General features: G+C 46.8%; 1 protein-coding gene across 3 annotated transcripts in view; it reads right to left on the minus strand.

Annotated features, from left to right (window-relative positions):
- Window positions 1-24,192, minus strand: part of Xylt1 (xylosyltransferase 1) — a 292,416-nt gene that overhangs the window by 98,837 nt on the left and 169,387 nt on the right. For all 3 annotated transcript variants that reach the window (XM_057779365.1, XM_057779364.1, XM_057779363.1), the window contains one exon: window positions 23,344-23,857. In XM_057779365.1, the coding sequence (XP_057635348.1) occupies window positions 23,344-23,857 (514 nt within the window). The remainder of the gene's footprint in view (window positions 1-23,343; window positions 23,858-24,192) is intronic.

The following is a 24,192-nucleotide window of genomic DNA, read 5'->3' on the forward strand; positions in this document are numbered from 1 at the left end:
TCATGAGGACCCAGGGACTTGGGCTCAGTTGCAAATGTGCATACTGGGAAAGAATGGAGCCTGACCAGAGCGGCCCAGCAGAGTTGTTGGGGCTCTTGCTGAATCCTGCTTCTGCCTTTTCCTCGGCATACTTTGTAACTTACTTCCCAGCATTCTTTGCAGTCGTGTCTGGCCAAGAGGCTGTGTTTTTGCCAATAAAACAGAAGTGCCAGGAGCTGGCATACCTTCCAGACTTGGATGCAGATGCTTCCTGTGCATACTTCTTCATGATGTTTCCTCCCCAGCAGGATGTGGAGAGAACACAGAGACAGGTACCTTTAAAGGAGTGGATGCTGACGTGCTCCAACTCATCTGATTTTCAGGACAGGTGCTGGGCTGGGAATGGCTCCCCTGGCCTTCGCTAGGAGCCCTTGGAATACAAGAAGCTAAGACTCACAGGTAGAGTGTTAGCTTTCAAGTAGGACCCTCCGATTAGACACTGTGCCCTGCACGACCTCATGCCGTGATCAACGATTCTTATAACACACACACACACACACACACACACGCACGCACTGAGAGAGAGAGAGAGAGAGAGAGAGAGAGAGAGAGAGAGTGAGAGAACATATACACATACAACCATACACATACACATACACAGTTGGCCCTCTCTATCTAACCAGCCATCGAAATACAGTGCCCACACTAAACATTTTTTCTTGCCAGCATTCCCTGAATAATACAGTCTAATGATTACTTACATAGTATATATATTACACTAGATTAAAAATAATCTAGCAATGCTCTGAAGTATATAGGATGTCCATAGGTATAATGCAAATGTGACATCGTTTTATATAGGGAGCTTAAGCATCTTTGGTATCTAGGAAAACTGTGCGTACAAATGCACATATACACATATACATGTATGTAGTAATGCATATTAGCTTGAATGAGGAAATATATACCTATATAATATATCCACACATGTATATGTATGTCTGTGTCCCTGAAATTCTCACTATCTCCTTAAATATCACTGACTTCTTGCCTCTTATTGCCTCTGTGGGTGCATCACTACATCATTGCCAGCCTTGCTCCTCTTTCGCAGGACCAGTTCCATAATTTGCGGGGCCTAGCATGAAAGAAGATGTGGGTGCTTCACTAAAAATGTACTGGGAGTTGCAAGCACGTGCAAGCGGCTACCCGGCCTCACACAGGTTCCTCCATGAGGAAGTTCTGTGGCTGCCAGGGGCTCAGAGCCCACAGAGCTCGGCCGCCTGTCTGCAATGCCTCAGCCAGCCCAAAAAGTTTGCTGACAAACTTGGTGACAAGTCCAGAAGCTTGCGACCTGCGTGCTGCCTGAAGGCTTCCGGGAATGGTTTTTTACACATCACAAGAAGAGGCAGGAGAAAATAAGAAAGCCAATTTTCTTTTAGTATATTACTTGTCAGACGGCGAAATGGGATATAATTACGGTGTGACATTTCCAGCAGCAAATATGTTCCAGTGTAAGCAATTAACACCGGTTCTTTTGGCAGGCTTAAAAAGATTACTCAGAGACTGCGCTAAGTTACAATGCCCCGTGAATAATGAACAATGTGATATCTTGGCTAAGTTGCTCACTATGACCAAAGTTCAAACTTTCTTGATGAAAATGGATTAGGCTCTCTTAACCCTCTGCTGACTTCACCTAGCTTAAGTTGATTCAGATCCTGAGTTCTTGGGGTTTATCTAAATTACTTATTTACCTAGCTCCTAGGAACAGCTGCACACACACAAAAAAATAACAATCTGCAGATGCATTTCAACTGTTGGATATCTGCATAAGGTCATGTGTGGGCTTAGGCGTGAGCTCTTGAGGATGGACAGATCGGGAACACGGCTTGCATTGAGACCAATCATCTGTAAGGTTCGGATTGTTTAATGGTTTAGAATCCTGTATGGAAGACTGAGTGTTGCTAATGTCTTGCCTGGTCTTGCATAAACAGACGAAATCTCCTGGTTGTACAGGAATAGTGTGCAATGCTTGGCAGCAGGAACCAACGACAACCCCAGCAAGGGGTCTAATGGCTCACACGTGCACAGGAGAGTTCAAGGTCAGTTACTTGTAAAGGCTGGGGTCCAGCCTTTGGTTCCATGGCACTGTAGGTTCTCTACTGGGGATAAAGTGTTCAGTGCTTTGTGATATGTCTGCCAGGATTTCTGGGTTATGTCCCCACAGCACCCTCTCCTCAGTTGTGACAATTTAAAACTGTCTCCAGATGCAGGCATCTTTTTGAGGAACATTCTTTTATTCATGTCTAGGTCTATTCCTATGTGGCCTGGAGCAGAAGACTTCATTCTCAAATCCTTAATATTTTAGTCTTTAGAATGGAAAGAAGCCATATCTACCTAGAAGAGCTGGGGGGGGGGGGGGATATAATGGTGCCTGTGGAGAGCCTGGCTTTGATGTCTGGCATACGCTAAGCAGTTAGCATGACCTGGGTGTCATTTATCCCTTACTTAATACAAATAGTACTTCAGAGTAGAGCTGCGTTAGGCACTGGGCATGTAAAGACATATAATCCTACCCCCGTTCCTGCAATAGTAGCTTGAGTGGGGAGGGATGAGGACCAACAACCTCCATGCAACAAGACACTGGGTGAAATGTAGACCTAGAGGAAGGAAGATGGGGGCGTAGAGGAAAAAGGCCTTCTTGCAATTGCACAAAAAGATGACATCTGAATGAAGTGGGGGCTCACCAGTGGCAAACCTGTGAGCAGAGACAATCCAGGTAGAGAGAACCTCATTCAGGAAGGGATGGACGGTGATGCCACTCTGGCCTCTCTAGAGCTTGGGATGGTGGATGGGAGTTCTCTGACAGAGGCAGGGAGAAGCAAGACAAAAGACATGGGATTCCAAGAGGCTGCACGGCTCTCATATTGCTTGCCAATCCCACTAACTCAGAAAAGCTCAGCCCAGATCTTGCTCAGCAGAGAACAGTGCAGTGATTGTTTAGCAAGGTCTGCTTGGACCCAGGCAGGGGTCTGAGGCTCAGGGAACACTGTACTAGATGGGCTTACAGTCGAGGGCTTTTCAGTAGGGGGTGCTAACGTGAGTGGAAACATTTTTTAAGACCTGCAATGTTTTTCATTTTGAAAAGATTAGAAATGGAGGCAGGATAAGTTTGAGAATGGTTATAGCACTGTAAAAGAGAGATGGAAATGTTCTACAGAATCACTGGAGTAGAAGAAACAGAGAGAAAAGGCATCTCAGTGTTGGGCTTAACAGTGGCCTTGTGAATCTGAGGGAGAAGAAACTGCACACAGGATTTGGGAGATCTGATTCGGGCAACTTGGGGGATGAGTGTGTTATTCACCAAGGGGAAAAGTTCAAGATAATTTAGAGACATAAAAATGGTGTGTTTCTTTAAAAATATATTTAAGTATTTTATTTCTATTTTTATATGTATGTGTGTGAGTACGTGCATTCATGCACTTGTGTGTGTGTGTGTGTGCGCATGCACATGTGTGAGTCCTAACACCCATGGAGGCCAGAGGCACCGAACCCTTAAAGTTATAGTCCACTCAACATGAGTGCTGGAATTGCTCAATTCTTTGGAAGAACAGTTCATGCTCTTAGCCACTGAGCCATCTCTCCAACCCAAACGGTAGGTTTTTTGTGGGACCTCAAGTTAGAAACAGTCATTAACTATTTAACAGTTGGATAAGGACCCTAAACTGGTGAAGGGGACCAGAGACACGGGAGCAGACATGGTTGTTCTGGCTGTCACAACAGTACAGTAGATGCTCTCCGTCTGTCCTGTTCCCGCAGTCCTCCAAGAGCCCACCTGGAAATGCGAAAGCGAGCTCCTTGTAGAGGGAGTCTTCCTTCATCTTGAGCTATTCCTGACTGATCGGATTAGTGAAGGACAAAGAGGACTGTCATTTATTCCCTGCACCATTTTATAGTCAACATAGCATTCCTATGATCCTTGTAATCCAATTAGGCAATGTGGGAGGCAATGTGGGAGGTGGTATCTTAATTCTTGACTTCACTGTGACTTGCCTGGTTGCAGGTAAACCTTGTTAATAAGATGTCACCTCCAACACTGGATGGTGCAAACCAAGTAAGCTCAGGAGCTTGTAGAGACTGTAGTTGTAGTGAGCATGTGGGGGGTATTGTCATGAGGAAGACTTCCTATATTTAATAGCCAATGGGTGACTTATAACTCCAACGCCCTCATAACTGAGGCTTCTGAGAGGAAGAGACTTCATCTTCCTTTCTCCCCATCCAATTTCCTCCGCATGGTCTGTGAGTGCTGTATTCCCCATCTTCCTGGTGACTGAAATTATCTGTTCATAGAAAGTCCTATACCTTTTAAGTGGCTGCCTCTCACCTGGCACCGTTAGAAGGACTTCAAATATTGCTATATGTCACTCACCAAATCACCAGGATAAATATATTATATCCTCATTGGAAGACGGAGAACACCGTGACTTAGAGACGGCCAACTCGTGTTGCCTGCGCCCTAAGCACTTCAGGTCTCTTGCTACAGGGGCCTGCTCCTTGCCATGACCACAAGTGTGGGCTATCTTAGGTCATGATCACTATGGACCGAACTCGGTGAAAATGGTGGTAGTGAAGATGGAAATGGGAATGATAGAAGGTGGTGAAAGAAATGGCGGAGTGTGGACATGGGGTGATAATGGCTCTTATGGAGGTGTTAGTAGCGGAGGTGGTGGTGCAGGGTTAGTGTGGAATTGGTGGTAGTAATGAGGGTGATGATGAAGGTTGGGAGTTGATATTGGTGACGGCTTTTATTTTGGTGGAAGCGGTGACGGAAGCTGTCTGGTAGTAGCAATGGTGGTGGAAGCACGGTGTTGGGTGGTGATGACGATAGTGGTGGTCCTGAAGCTGGGAACAATGCCATAGCTGTGTTGTGGTCAGAGTGACAGTGATGGAAGTGATGGCGGTCGTGCAATGAATGCAATGGCAGTGGTCAGTGATGTGTTGGTGACAATGTTGTCTGGACTGTCCCCATCTTCTCTCTTGAGTTGGTGAAATTAGAGCCACGCCTTTTGATTTAGCTCGCAGACTTTCCCCGACTGCATGCATCTTCCTCTTTCGAGTCTGCAGCTTGCAGATCCGGTTAATGGCTCTACCATCTGTCACATCAGGATCTCATCTCTACTTGCCTCCTCTGCTCTGTAGGAGCCACCCTCCCTTACCTGGCACATACAAAGAGTAGCAATTTAATAAAGGCATGTTGACACCAAACGGGAACCAGAACCTCCCAACTTGCCTCTCCCCAGCTGAAGAGAGGAATGAGAAGTGAGGTAACTCAGCGGGGATCTTGTCTGGCTGCCTACTTCTGGACCTCAAAGTAACACACTCCAAAGCCTCTGAGAAAGGGTTAGAAGGTTTCAACATAAAACTAGGGCCAATTCCCCTTCTGGGAGACACTGAGGAGTCTGTTAAATGAAGTTAGGGAACTTGTGACAGGGATACCAACTACAGCGATTAGAGTGAACCGTCTCTGTAGACACTGAGGGAGGCACTGGGCACACACAGTGGCCTACAGACATACCCTTGCTCCAAATAACAACTCTAAGCTGGCTGCTCCAGGCTATCTTGCTTGCAGACAGGCATTTAGACTTCATATTGTTTGGCTTACTCTTGTTTTCAATTAATATAGTTGTCAGGTCAATCAAGAGATTGCAGTTCAAAATTCAAATTTAAAAAAAATTGCTGCCCCATGCTCACAAGACAGCCTGGAACTTTTGATGGGAGCCATTCAGCTAGAAAAACTGCAGCTCTCACCTGCCTAGCTCAGGCATTCATGTCCCCCTCCCTTGACCCCCCCCCCCCGGAGTGTCTTGTGACCCTAGCTTGAAACACCTTTGGCATATGAAATGGGCAGCATCACACAGGTTAAAGGTCTGCCCTCAGAGGTATAACAACACACTGGCTTCAAATCCTGACTTTCCTTTGGCTGGCTGAAAGGCCTGAGGCAAGGTGTTTGCTACGCTTATATTCTAGTGTCCTCGAGGGCCAGACCAAATTGCTAATGATGGTTATTCCTCTAGACTGGAGATTGCAAAGAAAATTCACATAGAAAAGTGCTACCGATCCCTCCCACCCTCACACGCAATTTTTCATTCCAGATTCTGCCTTTGAGAGAAAACATGCGGTATTTGTTTTTCTGAGGCTGGCTTATTTCACTTAACACGATGGTCTCCATTTCATCAAGTTTCAGCACCTAATACAGCTTCATTCTTCTTGATGGGCCAGTGAGGCCATATTGTGTCTACGTTCACACTGTTTTCACCCATCCCTCTGTCGATGGACAGCTGGCTGATTCCCTAACTTAGCTGCTGGGAGCAGTGCTATAATAAACAGGGATGGAGAGGTGTCTCTGAGCACGCTCACTTGGATTCCTTTGCGTGTATTCCCAAGTTTAGTAGAGTAGAATCATATGGCAGTTCTATCTTTCACTTTCTGAGAAATTTCTGTATTTATTTTTATTTTTCGTAATATACATCTCCACCAGCAATGCATGCTAACTAAAAATAATAAATAAATAAGAAGAGAAGGACATGCTCACCAAACTTTGCTTGGGTGTGTATATGTACATGTATGTATGTGTATGTGTGTGGTACAAGCATGTGTATACAGGAGTGTGTGCAGAGGTATGTGCTGGTACTCTGCAGGAGGCCAAAGGAGAACACCGGGCATCCACTTTTCTGTCCCCTTCACCTTTCGCTCTTGGGACAGGCTCTTTCACGGAACTTGGAGCTTGCCATTTTTCTGGTGAGGCTGGCAGCCAGCGAGTCCCAGCAATACTCCTGTCTCTGTACCCCACACCCAGTGCTACGCTTGTAAACACGTGTGTGACCGTACCAAGTTTTTTAACATGAGTGCTAGGAACCCACACTCAGGTCCTCACACTTGAGTGGCAAGATGTCTTACTCACGGGGTCACCTCCCCAGCCCCCACCAAATGCTTTCTTCATAAAGCCATGATTGTTCAGGATTTCTGTTGCCCAGCCGTGGCAGGATGATACTCACAGGCACTGAGATAAGCGCTGTCACCGTTGTAGCTTACCAACGAGACTAGGTATTGGGGGAGAGTTGACTTGTACAGGAACTCTTTGATCACCAGTGAGAGTCTAGAGCAAGTGTAGAGCTTGCCACATGCATCCACACTGACTGCCACTGTTCTAGATATTTAGCCCCCAGAACGAGCTGTGCCTGCCCGACAGCAGAATCATCCCTCCATGTTGCTAGATATGAATCTCCGTACACACCTCTCTCCCCACAGACTAGGATAGTCCACTCATGTCCTTGACTCTCCCACTAGGGCTGCGAGCAACTCAACATTTCCAAGTAGTAACTTCACTGTGTATATTGGGGGGAGCACAAGTATGGGGTCCATGTCATGAGTCTTCCTCTGTTGCTCTCTACCCATTTATTTATTTATTTATTTATTTATTTATTTATTTATTTATTTATTTATTTATTTTGAGATAGCCTCTCTCTTTTTTAGCTTGTGGCTGATTGATTCAGCTAGGCCAGCTACTCACTGCATTTCAGGGGTCCTCCCACCTCCTCCCCAGGGGCTACAGAACAGACTGCAGCACCAAGCTCTAGAGGTGGGTGCCGGAATCTGAACTCAGGTCCTCCTGCTTATGCAGCAAACCCTTCACCAACCGAGCCATCTATCCAGCCTCTCAGTAACTCCTGCATGACTCCCTTCTTTCTGTCTATGAATAATAATAGGTACTTAATGAATTAATAAGCCTAATGGATAAATAAGCATAAGAGGAATCAGTCAAATCCACTATTGGCTTCAGAGTCAATAGAAACAAACTGTGCTTCCCTGGCTTCGCTCCTGGTCCATTCTGCATCACACAGTGGAATTCAAGCATCTTCATGTGGGGACCCGGAGAGCTGAGCCACCCGACAAAGAAAAGGAAAACAGACCATCTTTTCCCCTCAATCCTACAGTGCAACTCCACCCAAGGCGACAGGGACCCAGTGTTTGTCGGTGCTGATCCACCCTAGATGACAACTTAGCTGCAGAGAAGCATCTGTCTGCGTGGCTGTGTTAGTTATTACCCTATCATAATCAAATGGATTGCACTGTAGTAATGAATACGACCATAATGGTGTGCTGGCAGTTTAATCAATGTACTTCTCAACTGCAACTGAGCAAAAATAGGTAACAGAGGATCATTTGATCTACATTTTTATTAATTTGGTGCCATTTGTCTTCTGGTTATTTTAATGATCTCTCATTATGAGAAAATAGGGGGACTTCCTGGAAGAAAAAGAGTGGCGTCATCTTGCTCCATTATAGTCACTGCTTTGTTTTACCGCAGGAAAGCTGTAGCCTATTCCAAATCCTCTTTGAGAGCAGAGTTTCGAAATTCAAAGTACCTCATGGTTTTAGGAAGAGAAACTCCGTTACCTGGCAAAAAGTCATTCAAGCAAAGTTCAAGATTAAAGAGCCCATGGAGCCCATATACCACCTGATGGCGGCTTCTTTCAGACCAACCATGTGTTAAGGAGGGTGCTCAGTAGGGCTTTTTGTACAGCTTCTCTCCCATAGTCCTCCCCGTCATTACCTTTTTACAAATACAGCTCTGATGGCTGGGGCAGCTCACTCTGCAAGCATGAGGCCCTGAGTTTGAGCTTTATAATCTACGTTTTAAAACAAGGTAAAACAGCAATCCACAAGACTCAGTACAGTCTTGAAAACCCAGTCCTGAGCTGGGTGGTGGTGGCACATGCCTTTAATCCCAGCACTTGGGAGGCAAAGGCAGGCGGATCTCTGCAAGTTCGAGGCCAGCCTGGTTTACAAGAGTTAGTTCCAGAACAGGCATTAAACCCTGTCTCAAAAAACAAAAACAAAAAGAGGAAAGGAAAGAAAAGAAAGGAAAAGGAAAGAAAAGAAAAGAAAACTCGGTCCTGGGAAGGGTTCCAGGGAGGTAACAGATAGATCCCAGGGTTTGATGATCAGGTAGCCTAGCCTATTTGGTAAGTTACTAGGCCAAATGAGAGACACTGTTACAAAAGAACAAAGTGGACATTGTTTGGGGGAATGACAGTGAGGTTGTTCTTTGGCCTCCACATTCATGGGCATACACACATACACACACACACACACACACACACACACACACACACACACAGGCACACAGAAAACCAGAGAGAGCAAGAGAGAGAGAGCGAGAGAGAGAGAGAGAGAGAGAGAGAGAGAGAGAGAGAGAGAGAGACAGACAGATGGACACAGAGACAGAGAGATGGTGGGTGACCTACCCAGGTCACACATACTAAAAGCAGCGATGGGTTCTGAACATTAATGTATCTATCTGATGGCTATTTGTTTTTCAGTCCCTGAGATGTGCTGAGTCAGATAAAGATTCCATATTCAAGATGCTATGCGGGAAACCATCACAAATGCTTTCTTCACAGTTCCTTTCAGGACCGTGTCTCTCTTGATCGTGGTTTCCAGGCTTACAAGAGATTTGCCTTGTCCCTGCAACCGTTCATGGAAAACACATGTCGGTACATTTGTGCCCTGAGCATCCTCTAAATAACTGCTTCGGTTCTAGCCCAGTTTCCAGCCACCATCACACATATCATTGGTAATATTTAAAAAAAAATGGGATACGAACTGAAGGGAGATCCCAGCTGTGAAGGGTTGGGGAGATTCTAAGGATGCTGGGTACTCTGGCTGCCTTGACACCCTGTCAGTGGTATTCTGGATTGGAAGTGAAAGGCCCAAGGGGAGCTATGAGGGTAAGCTCGTTTGTGAGGAAGGCTTTACAGATTACCATCCTCTTGTCACTGCGAACAACACCCGACAGAAATGGGTAAGGGGGGAAGAATTTATTTTGACTCAGGTTTCAGAGAAATAAAATCTGTAGTCACTTGGCCCCATGTACTTGACCTAAACATCATGGTATCCATGTTCCTATGTCAGAGGAGACTGTACCTTTCATAACTGACCAGAAAATGGTGTGGAGGGAACACTGACAGGCTTTCTCCATCTCCCTTTTTCGTTCTGTCTGATCTCCTAGTCCTTGGGATGGTGCCATTCACACTCAAGGGACATCTTCCTCCTTAGTTAACCCTCTCTGAAGATGCCATCACAGGCACACCCACAGTGCCCCCTCCAGTCTCTGAACATCAGTTGTCATCTTGCTATGAGACCAGAGCCAGTGCTGGAGACTAGGAAGGAGTCACATCATGTCCCATCACACATAGATGACTCTTTTGCCATTCATGGCACCATGGACAATGCTATCAAATCTTTCTGTTAATTTCAACACAAGCTAAAACTCTGAATGCTTTGACAAAGGGCTCCATTTTTCCTTATTATCAACTGATTCAAAAAAAAATGTGAACATCTGGCCTGGGTCTGCCAAGGCTAAGTCTGAAGATTAAAGATGTGTGGGTCTGCCACGTCCTTTAGGTTGATGAGCCCACACCCTGTCTGCAATCGACACACCTGGGCTTGGCTGCTGTTGTTGTCAGAGATACCCGTGGGTGTGGGTATCATGAAATATGGCAGAGGTTACAGTAATAATGCTGGACCTGGTTGATGGGAAACAGCTGGTATGAGCTTGAAATGCCAGAGGATGATGGAGTGGTGATGTCCACTTAATTAACGCCGGGAGTTGCTCCAATAAAATAACGGGTGCCTGTGATGGCAGAACCCATTTGGATGCTGGCTGAGATCAAGGATGGGGCAGCATAGGTTTCTCCTGAGGGCCGTGAGTATGCATTTGCTCAGGGCATTTCTTCTAGCTGCTGGTGGCTGTTGCCAACCATCGCATCTCTTGGCACCTAGAAGTTCAGCCTTGTCTCCTCTCAAAAAAAAAAAAATTCTCTGGGTGTGTATGTATGTATATCTTATATATGTGTGTATGTGCATGTTCATGTGTATGAATGAAGTTACATGCATGACTTAGCACATATGCTGTGGTACATTGTAGCAAGATAGCTGTGGGTGTTGGACCTCACTTTCCGCCTTGAGACAGGCTCTCATCATCCTATCAGACCTGTGAGCCTCCCCGGATTCTTGCGTCTCCACCTCCTATCTCATGGCAGCAATAGATTACAGACATGCATAGCCAGGTCTGGCAATGCTCCTTCCCTGCCACGCTGGGTTGTGAGGATCTATACTAGGCATAGTAAGAGCTTTACCCATGGAGCCATCTCACCAGTCCATTCAATGTCTTTTGAGGGACAAATGCAACCTGCACTGTCTGAGCAATATAAGATTCTGGAACTCTGGAACCCTGGAAGAAGTTGTGGTGAGAACCCATTTCCATGGGTATTCAGGGGAGAAAACAACAGTAAGAACAACTTTAGGCTGAATGGCACATAGGACTCAGGGATCCAAAGACTTTCAGTGGGGTTTCATGGAATAAAGTATAGTGTATCTCAAACTGAATGTTCATAAGGGGGACACCCCCAAATGGTACCTATTACTCCTCTCAGTTAGGAGGGCTCTAGAGTCGATCGGTACTTTCCAGATTTTTCTCCCCAGTCTGGAAAGAAATTCAAAGAAAATACTAAGAAATTTATAACTGCTTTTCTTCCTAGTGGGCTATTCTCATAGTCCAGATGGTCTCAATTGGGGGAGATTTTGCACACCCTTACGTGTTTCCACAAAAGGTTATAGGCCTCGGTTGAAGAGACCATGGAGTCTGGGGTTGAAGATGAACAGTGAGCCACTTCCTCAGCTCATTTCTCTGATTCCAGAGAAGAGCATATGTAATTAACCAGCCTGTGTCAGATATCAGATCAGTGGTGAAGTGTGCCCCTGGCAAAGGCCTCTCCTTCCAGAGACGTGTAATCAGAAGTCAGAGACCGCAGACCTCAGCACTTCTTACCAGCAGTTCCAATGTTCATTGGAACCGAGTTCCGCTCTCTGAGAGATCCCAGGAGCGGCAGGCTGCATGCCATCCATTGGCCAAGGCCAGGGACTCTGGGTGTCCTGCCTGTGCTGCTGTGAGTTCAGCGTGTGCTGATATGTTGGTCAATAGCCCAGGAGATTGAACTGGAAAGCCTTCCCTCTTATTTCCCAGTCACTTTTAAGAAACTCCAGGGCCAGACTACCTCTCCAGCCCTCTCAAGGTCATCACTCACTCATTAGTCATTCAGCGAACATTTGCGGAACATCTGCTGTGTGTCAGGCCACCACACCTTCGCACAGCATCCTTTCAGGGCTCATAGGTGCACTGAGACACTGACTGGAGCCTTTCTCTTTTACCGTAAGTTTAGATAAGAGCTTTCCCCTGCAACCTTGAGCAACTCGCACTCTCTCTCAAAGTCAACTGAAATGCTGTGAAGTCAGGATTTGCTGCTCCGAGTTGAATCTGTTCTGAATTCCTATGCATGAATGCTTAACTAGAACAAATCAGTAACATGTTCAAACACACACAGGATGTGGCCCCTGACGTGCAGGTTTTGAGTCAGAGCAGAGGTGGTATCTCTGTAAAGGGGCTGGTTGATCACAAGGGCTTTGGGTTCCATATGACCACTGTTGTAACTAGTCAGTCCTGCCCTTGGGGGTTGGGAAGCAGCCACAGATAGACACTATGGCAACCGACAGGTGGGCTGGCTGCAGTGTCGCCAAAGCAGGGCGCCAGCCATCAAAGTCAGAGTCCCTCTGTTAAAGAATTCAGATGTGGGCTTTAAGAAGCCATCTAACCCATCTCACTAGGGGCAGATTCCAGATTCTCTTTGTAGTGTGTTAGTTATGTTTCTTGTGGCTTTGCAAAGTACCTGGCAGAAACTACTTGAAAACTCATTTTCTAATGGCTCTGGAGAATTCCAATAGTGGATTTGATTGGTTCCTCATATGCTTATTTATCCACTGGACTTATTAATTCATTAAGTACCTATTATTATTCATAGACAGAAAGAAGGGAGTCATGCAGAAGTTACTGAGAGGCTGGATAGATGGCTAGGTTGGTGAAGGGTTTGCTGCTTAAGCAGGAGGACCTGAGTTCAGATTCCGGCACCCACCTCTAGAGCTTGGTGCTGCAGTCTGTTCTGTAGCCCCTGGGGAGGAGGTGAGAGGACCCTGAAACTCAGTGAGTAGCTGGCCTAGCTGAATCAATCAGCTGCAGGCTAAAAGAGAGAGGCTGCCTCAAAATAAATAAATAAATAAGTGAATGAATGAATGAATGAATGAATGAGTGGAGAGCAATTGAGGAAGACCCATGACATAGACCTCATACTTATGCTCCCCCACCAATATACACAGTGAAGTTACTACCTGGATACTTTGAGTTGCCCACAGCCCTAGTGGGAGAGTCAAGGACATGAGTGGACTATCCTAGTCTGTGGAGAGAGAGGAGATTCATATCTAGCACACGGAGGGATGATTCTGCTGCGGGGCAGGCACAGCTGGCTCTGGGAGCGAAACATCTGGTATAGCATGAAGAATCATTTGGGGGAGACCAAGAGGATGATACAGCAGCCAGATGTGAAGGGATGGGTTAGAAGGTGCTGTGGCAGCCAAAGATGCTGAGTCTCAGCTACAGGGGCTGCTGGATGCGAAGTGAGAACTGAGAACTGATGCTTCCAGTTGGCTTAGATGTAAGCTGTGGCCATCGGGCGGGATCACCTGAACTTCCCAGAAGGGCATGGCGGCACTAATGATAAAGGCTGTGATAGGATAGATGCCTATACCAAATGAACAGCTTACCTATCCCAGCATGCTCTGTACGCACCACTTGATAGAACCCGCAAAGGAGGAGGCTATTTTTATGTCTATCTCACAGATGGTAACAATGAGGCCGAGTGAGGCCAAAACAGCACATCCTAGTTGCTGCAGCCAGTCTCTGGTGGAACTGGCATTTAACTCCAGGATCCCAAGGAGAATGAACGGCAAGACTATTTCCTTCAGCCAACGTTCTGCAAGGATCCTGTCCAAAACATTTGGAGCCAGATAACCCCAGTGCAGACCCCCTCCCCCAAGGAACATGACAAGATTCCAGATTCATAAATAAGTCTGGAGGCTGAGCTCCGCTGAGCTGCTGGAGTCTTTATTACTCTGCAAATGCATTCTTAATCAGTCACTGGGGTCCTTCCCATAGAGCCTTTTAAATTACAGTTAAATTCCTTGATAGCAGTCCATGAACCCAACACTGAATTTCCTGTGTTCACAGCCATAAACAAGGAAGGGAGGGGGCCTGAATAACCAGGTTAATTGTCCTTTGAGGTCTAGACTTTGAAAGCACTGGCAGCGGTGCCTCTAAATTCTCTGGGTCCCCTGCTGCAATGCTAATAAAGTTCAGAAACAAACAGCGTAGTCTAGCCAGCATCAGGAGTTGGACCAAGTTCTTTGCTGCCTGGTCTGGCTGCTCTTGCTCAGCTGAACCTCCAGGCTGAACCTTGCAGAGACCCTCTGTCCTGGGAGCTTACCTGGAAATGGGTAAGGAGCAGGGGGAGGCAACATCTATGCTGAGACCTATTAGGGACCTGAAGGGAGACTGCTTCCTGTAGAGGTTTCTCCTAACTTCTAGGCCTGAACAAGCTTGATCGTGGAGGCGTAATGAGGGTGGGGCGTAAATACGCCCCCTTCTGCAAATTCTCTTCTCAGCCTGCTATAACCTTAAGAACAGTTTGTCTTAAGCAGGAGTGGACAGCACAACCTTGGGCCAAACCCCACTTGTTCTGCAAACAGGTGACTATTAGGGCATGGCCATACCCAGTCATTTCCATATACAGCTGAGTAGTTAGGTAGAGATAAGAGGCCCTGCCAAACCTGAAATGTTTATTAGTTGGTCTTTTACAGAAATTCTGTCACCCTCTTTTGTAACTATAAATCTGATTATTCTGCTGTTTTACTCAATGCCTAACAATTGCCCCCTACTATCCCAAAATAAAGGTGAGATGCACCTCTGGAAAAAGTGACCAGCTCTTACCAGAACATCCCATCCTACTGGTCCAGGAGACCGAAGTGAAAGAATGCCTGCCTGCAGAAGGCCTAGCTGCAAAGATCACCCTGCAACAACATCTACAGTGCAAAAGCTGCCTTCACAACCATCTTCCAGGCATGTAATCTGGGAGTGTCAAGTATATCAGCACTGTATCATCAGTTTCTAACACTTATCCATCTAGTGAACCTGAAATCTATACCCAAGGAAAAACAAACAAAAAACAAATATTAACAATGAACCACAACGAACCCCGAGGTTCAGTGGGTAGAGCCCTCACTGTGCTTTCTGTGTCCCCTGAGGACATGAGTCATATTAAATCTTTCTGAGTTGTTTTTGCCAGGTGTCTCGTCACATCAGCACGAAAGTAACTAACACCGGGTCCCAGGGAATCAGATCTCAACATCTGCGCCATCCACGGTAGGCAGCAAAGAGGGGGTGCTCTTGTGCCTTCAGAATGGCACTAAATGTGTTTCTCTTAGGGAGAATGGAGAAGACAGACAACTTTCCAAAACTAAGTAAGAGCCGGGAGGACGGTTCAGTGGAAGAGAGCAGTCAGTCTGAGGATCTTATCTCAAATCTCCAGAACTCAAACAAAAAAGCCAGCCTGGTTGTGCGCAACTCCAGAGTGGCAGGTGGGACAGAGAGACGGAGATCGCTGGAGCTGGCTCCCTAAGCCCGGGTTCAGTGAAAGTCCTGTCTAAGGAAACAAGGCAGAGAGCGGACACCTGGTGTCCTCTGTCCTCTCTGTGTATGTACCCTAACAGACACATGCACACAGGACACAGACACAGGCACACACACATACAGCATGACACTGACAAATGCAAATGCATGTGTACACACACACACACACCTATGCACATGCACACACACAAATTACAAATTAAATGGACAAGGCAGGTTCTTCCATACTTCCCCCATTGTCTTCCTGCTTTCCCCCGGGACTGGCTGTTGGCAGCCTCCCATTCACCCAGGCTTATTTCTAAGTTGACCCACACCACACTGGGAGGTGAGTGATTAATTTGGGCTTTGTGACTCAGCCTCGATCTTGATTTAGGGCAACATAAACTCTCTCTGAAATTGTGAAGAATAAATTAGCTTACTAATTTTGCCATTAAGAGTTGATCAACAGGACATGGTTGCCACTATGCTGTAATCAATCACCACTGCCTGTGTTTATCTCCTATTCAATTTTTACCATAAGGTTCTGTATGCATCAATTTGTACCGATGCTCTTCCTACATATGTTTTAAATTACTTTATCATTGTATAAATTTCACAGCCATTAAAAAAGCTCTAATACTGGAGTGGCTGACATGGTGTTAAAAATTGGATTAAATTCCACGGGGTAATAAATTGTGACCTAAATCCAATCTCTCATGGGTGACTGAAGGATACAATGAAAAATTATTGCTTTGTCATTTTTACACTAATGCAAACATACTGGGAAACCAGAAAGTGACAGAGAAATGGGGACAACCATGTAGCCTGTTACTCATATAGAGTGACCAGCTAAGTTTGAAGACCACTGGGGGTCTCTAATGGGATCAGTCCCCGCCCCAGTAGCAAGTCAATTACCCGACAGTGTGCGCTTTTTGCAGTAGCTGGGAGGTGGTACAGGCAGAGCCCTGTATAGCTTCTTTCTTTTGCAGGTGGCATAGCATATGGTTGAGCCTCTGGCCATTGAACCCTGAGCCCACTGAGTCCTGACTGTGCTCCTTGTCAACTGTGTGCCTTTGCTGGGTCTTCTCTTTCTGTGCCTTAATTTCCTACATAATGGAGTTGCCAGAAGGAGTCACTGAGTTAATGTGACTCACTTACTGAGACTCATCCTTGGAAATTAGTCATCTATAGTGGGCTGCTAAACGTGATCCAGGTTTTGGACCCCTTTCCACAAAGCTTGGGACAAACAGGCTCACATTTAAGGTATTTTAAACTTGAAATTTTTCCTCATATACATAGTGGGATTCAAATACAAACATGTAATTGCGTGTATAACTGATATAAGCATACATTATACATATACCTGAAGGTAATTTTGTATAGTATTTTAAGAGTGCCTGCATTTTGACTGCTGTGAGTCACAACAGTTCATACGTGGAATTTTCCTCTTGAGGGCTGAAGTTGGTTGTGCTCAAAAAAAGGGCAAAACTGGGTACCATGGCTCATTCCGGCAATCTCAGCACTCAAGAGGCTGAGGCAGAAGACTCTGTGCTACAGAGTGATGCCCTGTCTCAAGAAAATAACAGAAAATGTTGGATCTTAGAGCATTTCGGATTTTGTATTTTCAGATTAGGTCTGTTCAACTAATAGCTATTTATTTGTTTGCTTATAGACAGGAATTCATGTAATTTAGACTGCTTTCAAACTCCTATGTATCCAGGGATGATCATGAACTTGTAACCTCCTATTTCCACCTCGGGAATGCTGGTCTTAGAGGCCGGCTCCACTGTACCTAGTTTATGAGGAGTTGGGATGGAGCCCAGAGCTAGGACATGCTAGGTAAAGTACTGGACCCTCTGAGCTACATACTCAGCCTCTTAGACCCTGTTCTATTTGAAATGCCATCCCAGGCGAAGCATTGCCAAAGGCTCTGCTATAGACACAGACCTGCCAGCCCTCCCCCAAGGCTTTCAAAACCATCAACTGCCAATCAAATGATGATCTGTTATTGGACCTGCGGGTGCAAACCTTCTTTCCTAGCTGTACGAAGGCTGGTTCTGCTTATTCATTTCATAATGGTCAGCTTCTCCCAGAACATAAGCTCTATAAAGGCAGCGATCTCCAACTGCTTTGTTTACGGTTCTTATTCCAGCACTGGTGCCTGGCATATGGTAGCCGCTAAATACGTATTAGCTGAGTCAATCAACAAACCCAGTACGTTCAAGAGTGTAAGCCATTTATTTCATCGGGAGAGTGTTAACAATCTTAACAAGTGCTTCCAAAAGAGACCAAATTTATATCCAAAGACCATTTCTTCACTTAGCTTCCCAAGACACTCCTGTCAGAATCACAGCCCCTCCCTCTGCCTTGCTTGATGCCAGCCAGGTAGGTAACAGCATCTTTCCTGCCTACCGCCCATGCCCACCCTGCAAGGTGAGTGTCATGGGATCAGCTATTGTCTCTCTCATTCATCATATCATCCATTCAGCACCCTGTTTAGGTGCTTGTCTGGACTGGATATGGAATACTCTCTTAGAAGGCTTCTGCCAAGCTCGGTCTACAGCTGGGTATTCGAGGGCGGGGCTTTCCTAAAGTGACGGGCTCAGGAGGAATTTTCCATTGAACTAGGAGGTCTGTTAGGTGTTAGGAGTTGTGGGAACTAGAAGATGAAGCCTAGGTGGAAGAAGCAGGGGATACCTGGTCCCTAGTATCCACCTTGAAGGGGATACCTGGTCCCTAGCCCCTCTCTCTCTGCTTTTCCATTTTGGTTGCCATGAGTGAGCAGCTCTGCCCTACAACACAATGCCTGTCACACCTGCCCTGATGCTATGCCCTGTCCTGGCCACAGCCCCCAAACAATGAAGTGACCAGGGACCACAGAGTATGAAATAGAGCCACAGAGAGCGTTCCTCCTTTAGGTTGTGTTGTTCAGGCACATTTGTCTCAGCTAGGAGAATGGCTAACACACTGCTCGGCGCATCCTTTGGCTTAGTAAAACGGGCAATATTGAAGTGTTCCTGCTCAAGATGAATTTCCACGGCATTCTTTGGGTATCCTAGACTTTCCCCGGAGTTGTGAAAACGCCAGAGGATGCGAGGTAGGATTTCATTCATTCCCTTATCTCAAACCACTCAATAGCAACAGATACTTGATGAATATGAAGCCTGGTGCCAGGTGCTAGAAGAATCAACAATTTTGTTCAAATTTATGAAAAAAAGAAGCTTGCCAACTGTACAACCCAAATTACCAGTATTCTCAAACTGCCTGTGACATTCCTGGCAACAGGGGCCCAGATGTTAGTGTCTCCATGGTTACTCAAGAGAGGGAGAGTTGCTGTGCTATGGGGTGAGGGAGCCAGGGAAGAGGAGACAGGCACCCATGTGCTCTAGGCCAGTAAAGCACCCCACTTGCCCTGCCTCCCAGCCATGCGGGAGCTTTATCCTCCAAAATCCCCTTCCAGCCTTGAACAAAAGGGAAGCCGATTAGTCAGGCTCTCTCTAGGCAGAACTGCTCCAAGCTTCGGCTCACAAGAGCGGAGTAAGAAGCCTGTTCTCAATCCCTTGGTCTATAGAGGTCATTGTGAGCACATGGGAAAAACTCCATCTAGCCATGATCCTCGTGTTAAAAATACACTTGGTTTGCAAAGTGCTTATTCATACAGGAAGTTTCCAGAAGATGCGCCTGACCACAACCAGGAGAGGCCTCCTGCTCGGTGTGTCGCGGGTGCTTTCCTCTTCCTGTGCAAACTTTTCAGCTCTGTTCCCAGGCACATCCCTTAGGGACAAGCACACTCTAGCGACAAGTTTGAAAGGACAGCATCAGCACTCCAGCCGGGGCAGCAGCCTGACATCTCTGGGGACAGATGAAGAGGTGGCAGAGGTGGGAGGGAGGAAGAAAGAGCACTTTTGATGTCAGCTGTCTAGAAAGCCTTCTGGGTGGCTAGCTTTCTCCTCAGTTCTAACAGCCAAGTGCCTTAGAAGAGTCCTAATAGAGTTGTTCAGGTGTGAGCCCTAGGGGACTCACAGGCAGGGTTTACCTCTGTGTCCAACCAGACTGGACTGAGGAGCCCCTGGGAGACTGCGGCAGCAGCCCCTGCCTCTGCCTTTGAGGGCATTTTCAGGTGGAATTAATTGAGAGGGGAAGGCAAACCTCTGACTGTGGGTGGTGCCTATGGTGGTTTCAAAGGCTGCAGAAGACAAGCCGAGCAGTGGTGGCACACACCTTTAATCCCAGCAGAAGCAGGCAGGCAGGCAGGCAGATCTCCGAGTTTGAGGCCAGCCTAGTCTACAAAGTGAGTTCTATAACAGGGCTAAATAGAGAAACCCTGTCTCCAACAACAACAGCAACAACAACAAAACCCAAAAACGTCTGCCCCAGCTCATACTTTGCTTCTGCTTCCTGGACAACATGCTGTGAGCTGCTGTGCTTTGCCAAGCCCTCCCCACCACAAGGGTCTGAGACTGCAACCCTAGGAGACTGGGGAATGAAGTAAAGGCAGGGCTGTGGCTTCGATCCTAGAGGCTCAAAATCTTGCAATCTTGGTTTGAAAAACAACCCCCTCCCCAGTTCGAGAGACCCTTGACCTTTGCTTTTATTATTATATTCCCTAAGATACAGGGAGGTTCAGTCAGAGTGACTGGGGGTTCTAGGGTGGTTCTTGAGACCAAAGGATGGACAGGTGTTCTCTCTCTCTCTCTCTCTCTCTCTCTCTCTCTCTCTCTCTCTCTCTGCCTGTACCTGTGTGTCTGTGTGTACCTGTGCACCTGTGTGTCTGTGTGTACCTGTGTGTCTGTGTGTTGGGAGCTTGCTGGCTGCAGTGAATACAGGATCTATGGGAGTCAAGTTTGCTGGGGGTCTGAAGACAAGTTCCTCTGAGGTCACACATCAGGGACAGGTCTTCCCAAACAACCCCTCGGACTCTCTCTGCATGTTCATTGGTGGACAGTCCACAGGAGTCTTCTCCCCTGCACACATGCAAGCGGTAATAGGTAATCTCACATGGAACGAGGGGAGTCTTCTGCACACCTCTTTTCAGATTGTTTTCCACATAAGGCAGAGAACAAAGGTCGAAAAGGCAAGAATATCCCTGCAGAAAGCAAACCTTCTCCAGGGCTTCCCCGGGGCTGAGTAGGGATGAGGCTGAGGGACGGCAAGGTAGGAGCCGCTGGAACAACCCCTTCACAAAAGTCAACATGGAAAATCAATTTCCTTTCTTTTGGATCTGCCCGGTGGCCTGAGGAACTGACCTGCAGTGGCTATGGTCTGGGTGAGGCCCAGCGAATGCCTCTGTGTGGGGAGGAACAGCTATGCTCCTACAGTGTCTGATGTCATGTGTTCCATGTGCCCTTGCTCCTTTCTTCATTTTGCAGGATATAAAAGGACCACTAGGCTGAAGCTCCAGTCTCTCCTGAGCAGAGGGAATTCCGGGTGTCATGGTTTCCAGAAGGGGAAGGCAGTCTCCCTGTGGGGTGTAATTACATCCCTGCTTTCCACAGAAGAATAGTTTATGGCTTAAATGCTATTAATTGTAAGCCATTCTGTTTCACGGGAAGTTGTTCATTGATAACTACCCAATTAGAGTTATTTTGCAATTAGTCTATTCACAGTAAATTTACTGCAAAGGGGAGGCCATGGTGCAGGAAATTAAAGCATCATGGGGCTGGTGTGCCATGTGTCTTAAATGCCAACCCCATTAACCAGTTTGGAGGTCCTGGGAGAGTGTGCCACCTTCGCAGAGACAGCCAACCCTGCAGGCAGCCCCAGTGAGCACACAGCAGCTTGCAGACATCTATCTCAGCATGACCAGGAGAAGCATGGGAAACTCTGCCGTGTGGTGGTGGATGATTGTGGAGCAAGCTGTAAGGCAAATATCTGTGTAATGTGTGCAACACTGGCCAGGTGTATTTGCTCAACTGTGTGGTCTTGAATCCTTTGAGATGTATACACCACCAAGGTACAGAGAGGGCAAGCAACTTGCCCTGTCTCCCAGTTTGTTCAGAGGAAATCCGGGCTCCAAATGTAGGCACTGTAGCCTCACACCCATACTCTGTATCATTATCATAAGTTCCCTTGTTTCCCCAGACGACACTGTCCCTTCTGACTATACGAAGGGGAGTAGCTCGTAGGCTGCAAAATTTCTTTGGGCTGAAGTGAAAATCTGTTTTCCTCCTGAAGACCAACAGTCTTAAGGAAGGGGACTCAGGCTCTGCAACCTGAATTCCAGGACCAGTTTTGCTGGCTATTAGCCACATGCCTGCACCCAAATCCTAAACCTCCCTGAGCCTAAGTTTCTTCAACAAAAGATTCATGGTGATAAAAATACAGCATTGTTTATTGGACTATGGATGGTCCATAAGTAACGATGGATGGCTTAGGACTTTTCAACTTGACCATGCTGGAAACACAAACCACTCCCACCCCACCCTACTTCCCAGCTTCACTGCAGCATATAATAACTTACACGAAGCAGTAAACACATTATCTTAGCATAAGCTTTGCTTTTTGTTGGTTTTATAGGCTGATGGAAACTTTCTGAGCACATTTAAGGTAGACCAAACTGAGCTAGGGCATTCCATAGGTCAGATGTGCTATGTACATTTTTGAGTTCATGACATTCATACCTTAAATTAGATGGCCAAGGATGCAAGCCTCTCCCTCACAAGCAAGGAAGCAATCCAAATCCCCTGTAACCTAAACAAGTGCATTGATGTTTGTGTGTTTGCTCCAAGAGCAGACTCCAGTTATTGTGATAGAGATGTAGGGCCCAACAGCCACATAGATTTACTACTAGGCCCTTCGTGGAGCAAGCATGCAAACTCTATACGTGGGAGGTGTCACATGATCTTGGTTCAGACTTCCAAAGCGCCCCCTGCCTGGCACTGACTAAGAACAGCTCTTGGAAACATTGCATTCCACTTAATTATGGCTGCACACTAAGTGCCAAGTGCAATCAGGAACACAGACAGGAACCACCTGGACCACACAGACGACGGGGAAAGGAGGATCTTTGTAGATCTGTCTGTTGTTCAGGGAGCGTTGCATGGATACGCATTTGCTGCTACAAGCTCAAAAAGTCAGGCTGAATTTGACTAAGAGGGAACGTGTGAAGGGCATGCGAAGCCTCTCTTTCCAACCTTCCCTTGGGACACTTGAAATTTGAGGCCACAACCCACCTGATAAACTGTATGGACACTTAGCGCCACGAAGAGAGGTCCCTCAGAAACCAGGGGGGGTATTGGGTATGGGATCCCACAATATGCATACGCAGCAGTGTCCCATCTCTTCTGTGAAGTGTTATGGTGTTTGCTTATGGCCTGCACATCCTCCTGTATGTGACAAATACTCTCCGGATAATCTCTATAATGTCAGGGCTGTATAACTAGCTGATAGATTATATTATGTAGGTAGTAATAATAACGGAAAAAAAGCCAAGGTTTAGAGACTGATTTTTTTTCTGATTTCCATAGCCTGTGCATTCCAGTATAGCTGGAACACAACACAAAACATCTGTAGACCCCGAGGTCATATCACAGTGTCAAAGTTGGGCAGGCACTACCGCTAAAGGGAACAGGTTAAAATACTAACACACGCAATGCAACTTGATAAAACTGTCCTTAAAGTATACGGCAGGAGTTCAGAGTTCCCAGACAAATCAGGTCCTGTGATCAGGATTTGAGACACAGTGTGGCTGTACTCAGAGGGCTTGAGAGAAGGCAGAAAGATGGGGTCAGAGACAGGAGAAAGTGACTTACCCTCCAGGGGACAGAACCGAGTCACCTTCTCTGGCATCAGCAGGCCCAGCTTGTGGCGACAGTAGGTTTCTGCAATCTCCTGGCGGCAGTGCTTGGACTTAGCACGGGTCAGGGCTGAGATGGCTTCCTTGCCAGAGATGTCACACTTGGGGGGCTGGTCAGACTTGGTTTCAGGGGACCCACCACCACCAGTCTTCCTGGCATGGCTGTGTCTCGAGAGATCCTTCCCTTGGCTACTGTCACCCATGGCTTTTTCTCGAGGAGGCAGCACCTCCTTGGAGCCTTTCCCCAGGACTGACTGCCCCTGTCCTTTCTCCTGAGCATCCAGCTTCCTCTGCAGCCGCTCTTTCTGCCTGCTCGGGATCTTCTTTGTCAACTCTGGTTGGTGCTTCTGCTTCTGGGTCCTGGGGGCGAAGTTGCTGTTGTCCACATTCTCAAAGTCCTTCGGGACCGAGTTCTCATTGTTGCTGTCGGTCCGAACTTTTTCTTTGGGCCGGTGAGAGAAGTAGCCATCCTGCGGAATTAGAGAAATGGAAAGCTGTCAGTCTGGTAAGCCACTCTAAGCAGGCTGGCCCTGAGAGGGCAGTGTAGCAGGTGTGAAGCCTGAGCCAAAGCTGCCAATCTTCTCTCATATCTCAGACAATGGAAGTTTCCCACTCAGTTCCCCACAAGACCACTAAGGCCTTTCCATGCTCACGGACACCAGCACAATTACTGCGATTCTCAGAGATTCCCCTCATCCACTGCACTGTCTGGGGAAGATTTCCCTCGGGGCTCCTGTTCATATCCCAGTAGAAGGTGTTGTGATGATAGAAGAGCTGGAACCATCAGGATCAAATCATAAAGCAT

The sequence above is a fragment of the Chionomys nivalis genome, chromosome 8, assembly GCF_950005125.1.
Source record: "Chionomys nivalis chromosome 8, mChiNiv1.1, whole genome shotgun sequence".
In the NCBI taxonomy this organism is placed as follows: Eukaryota; Metazoa; Chordata; class Mammalia; order Rodentia; family Cricetidae; genus Chionomys; species Chionomys nivalis.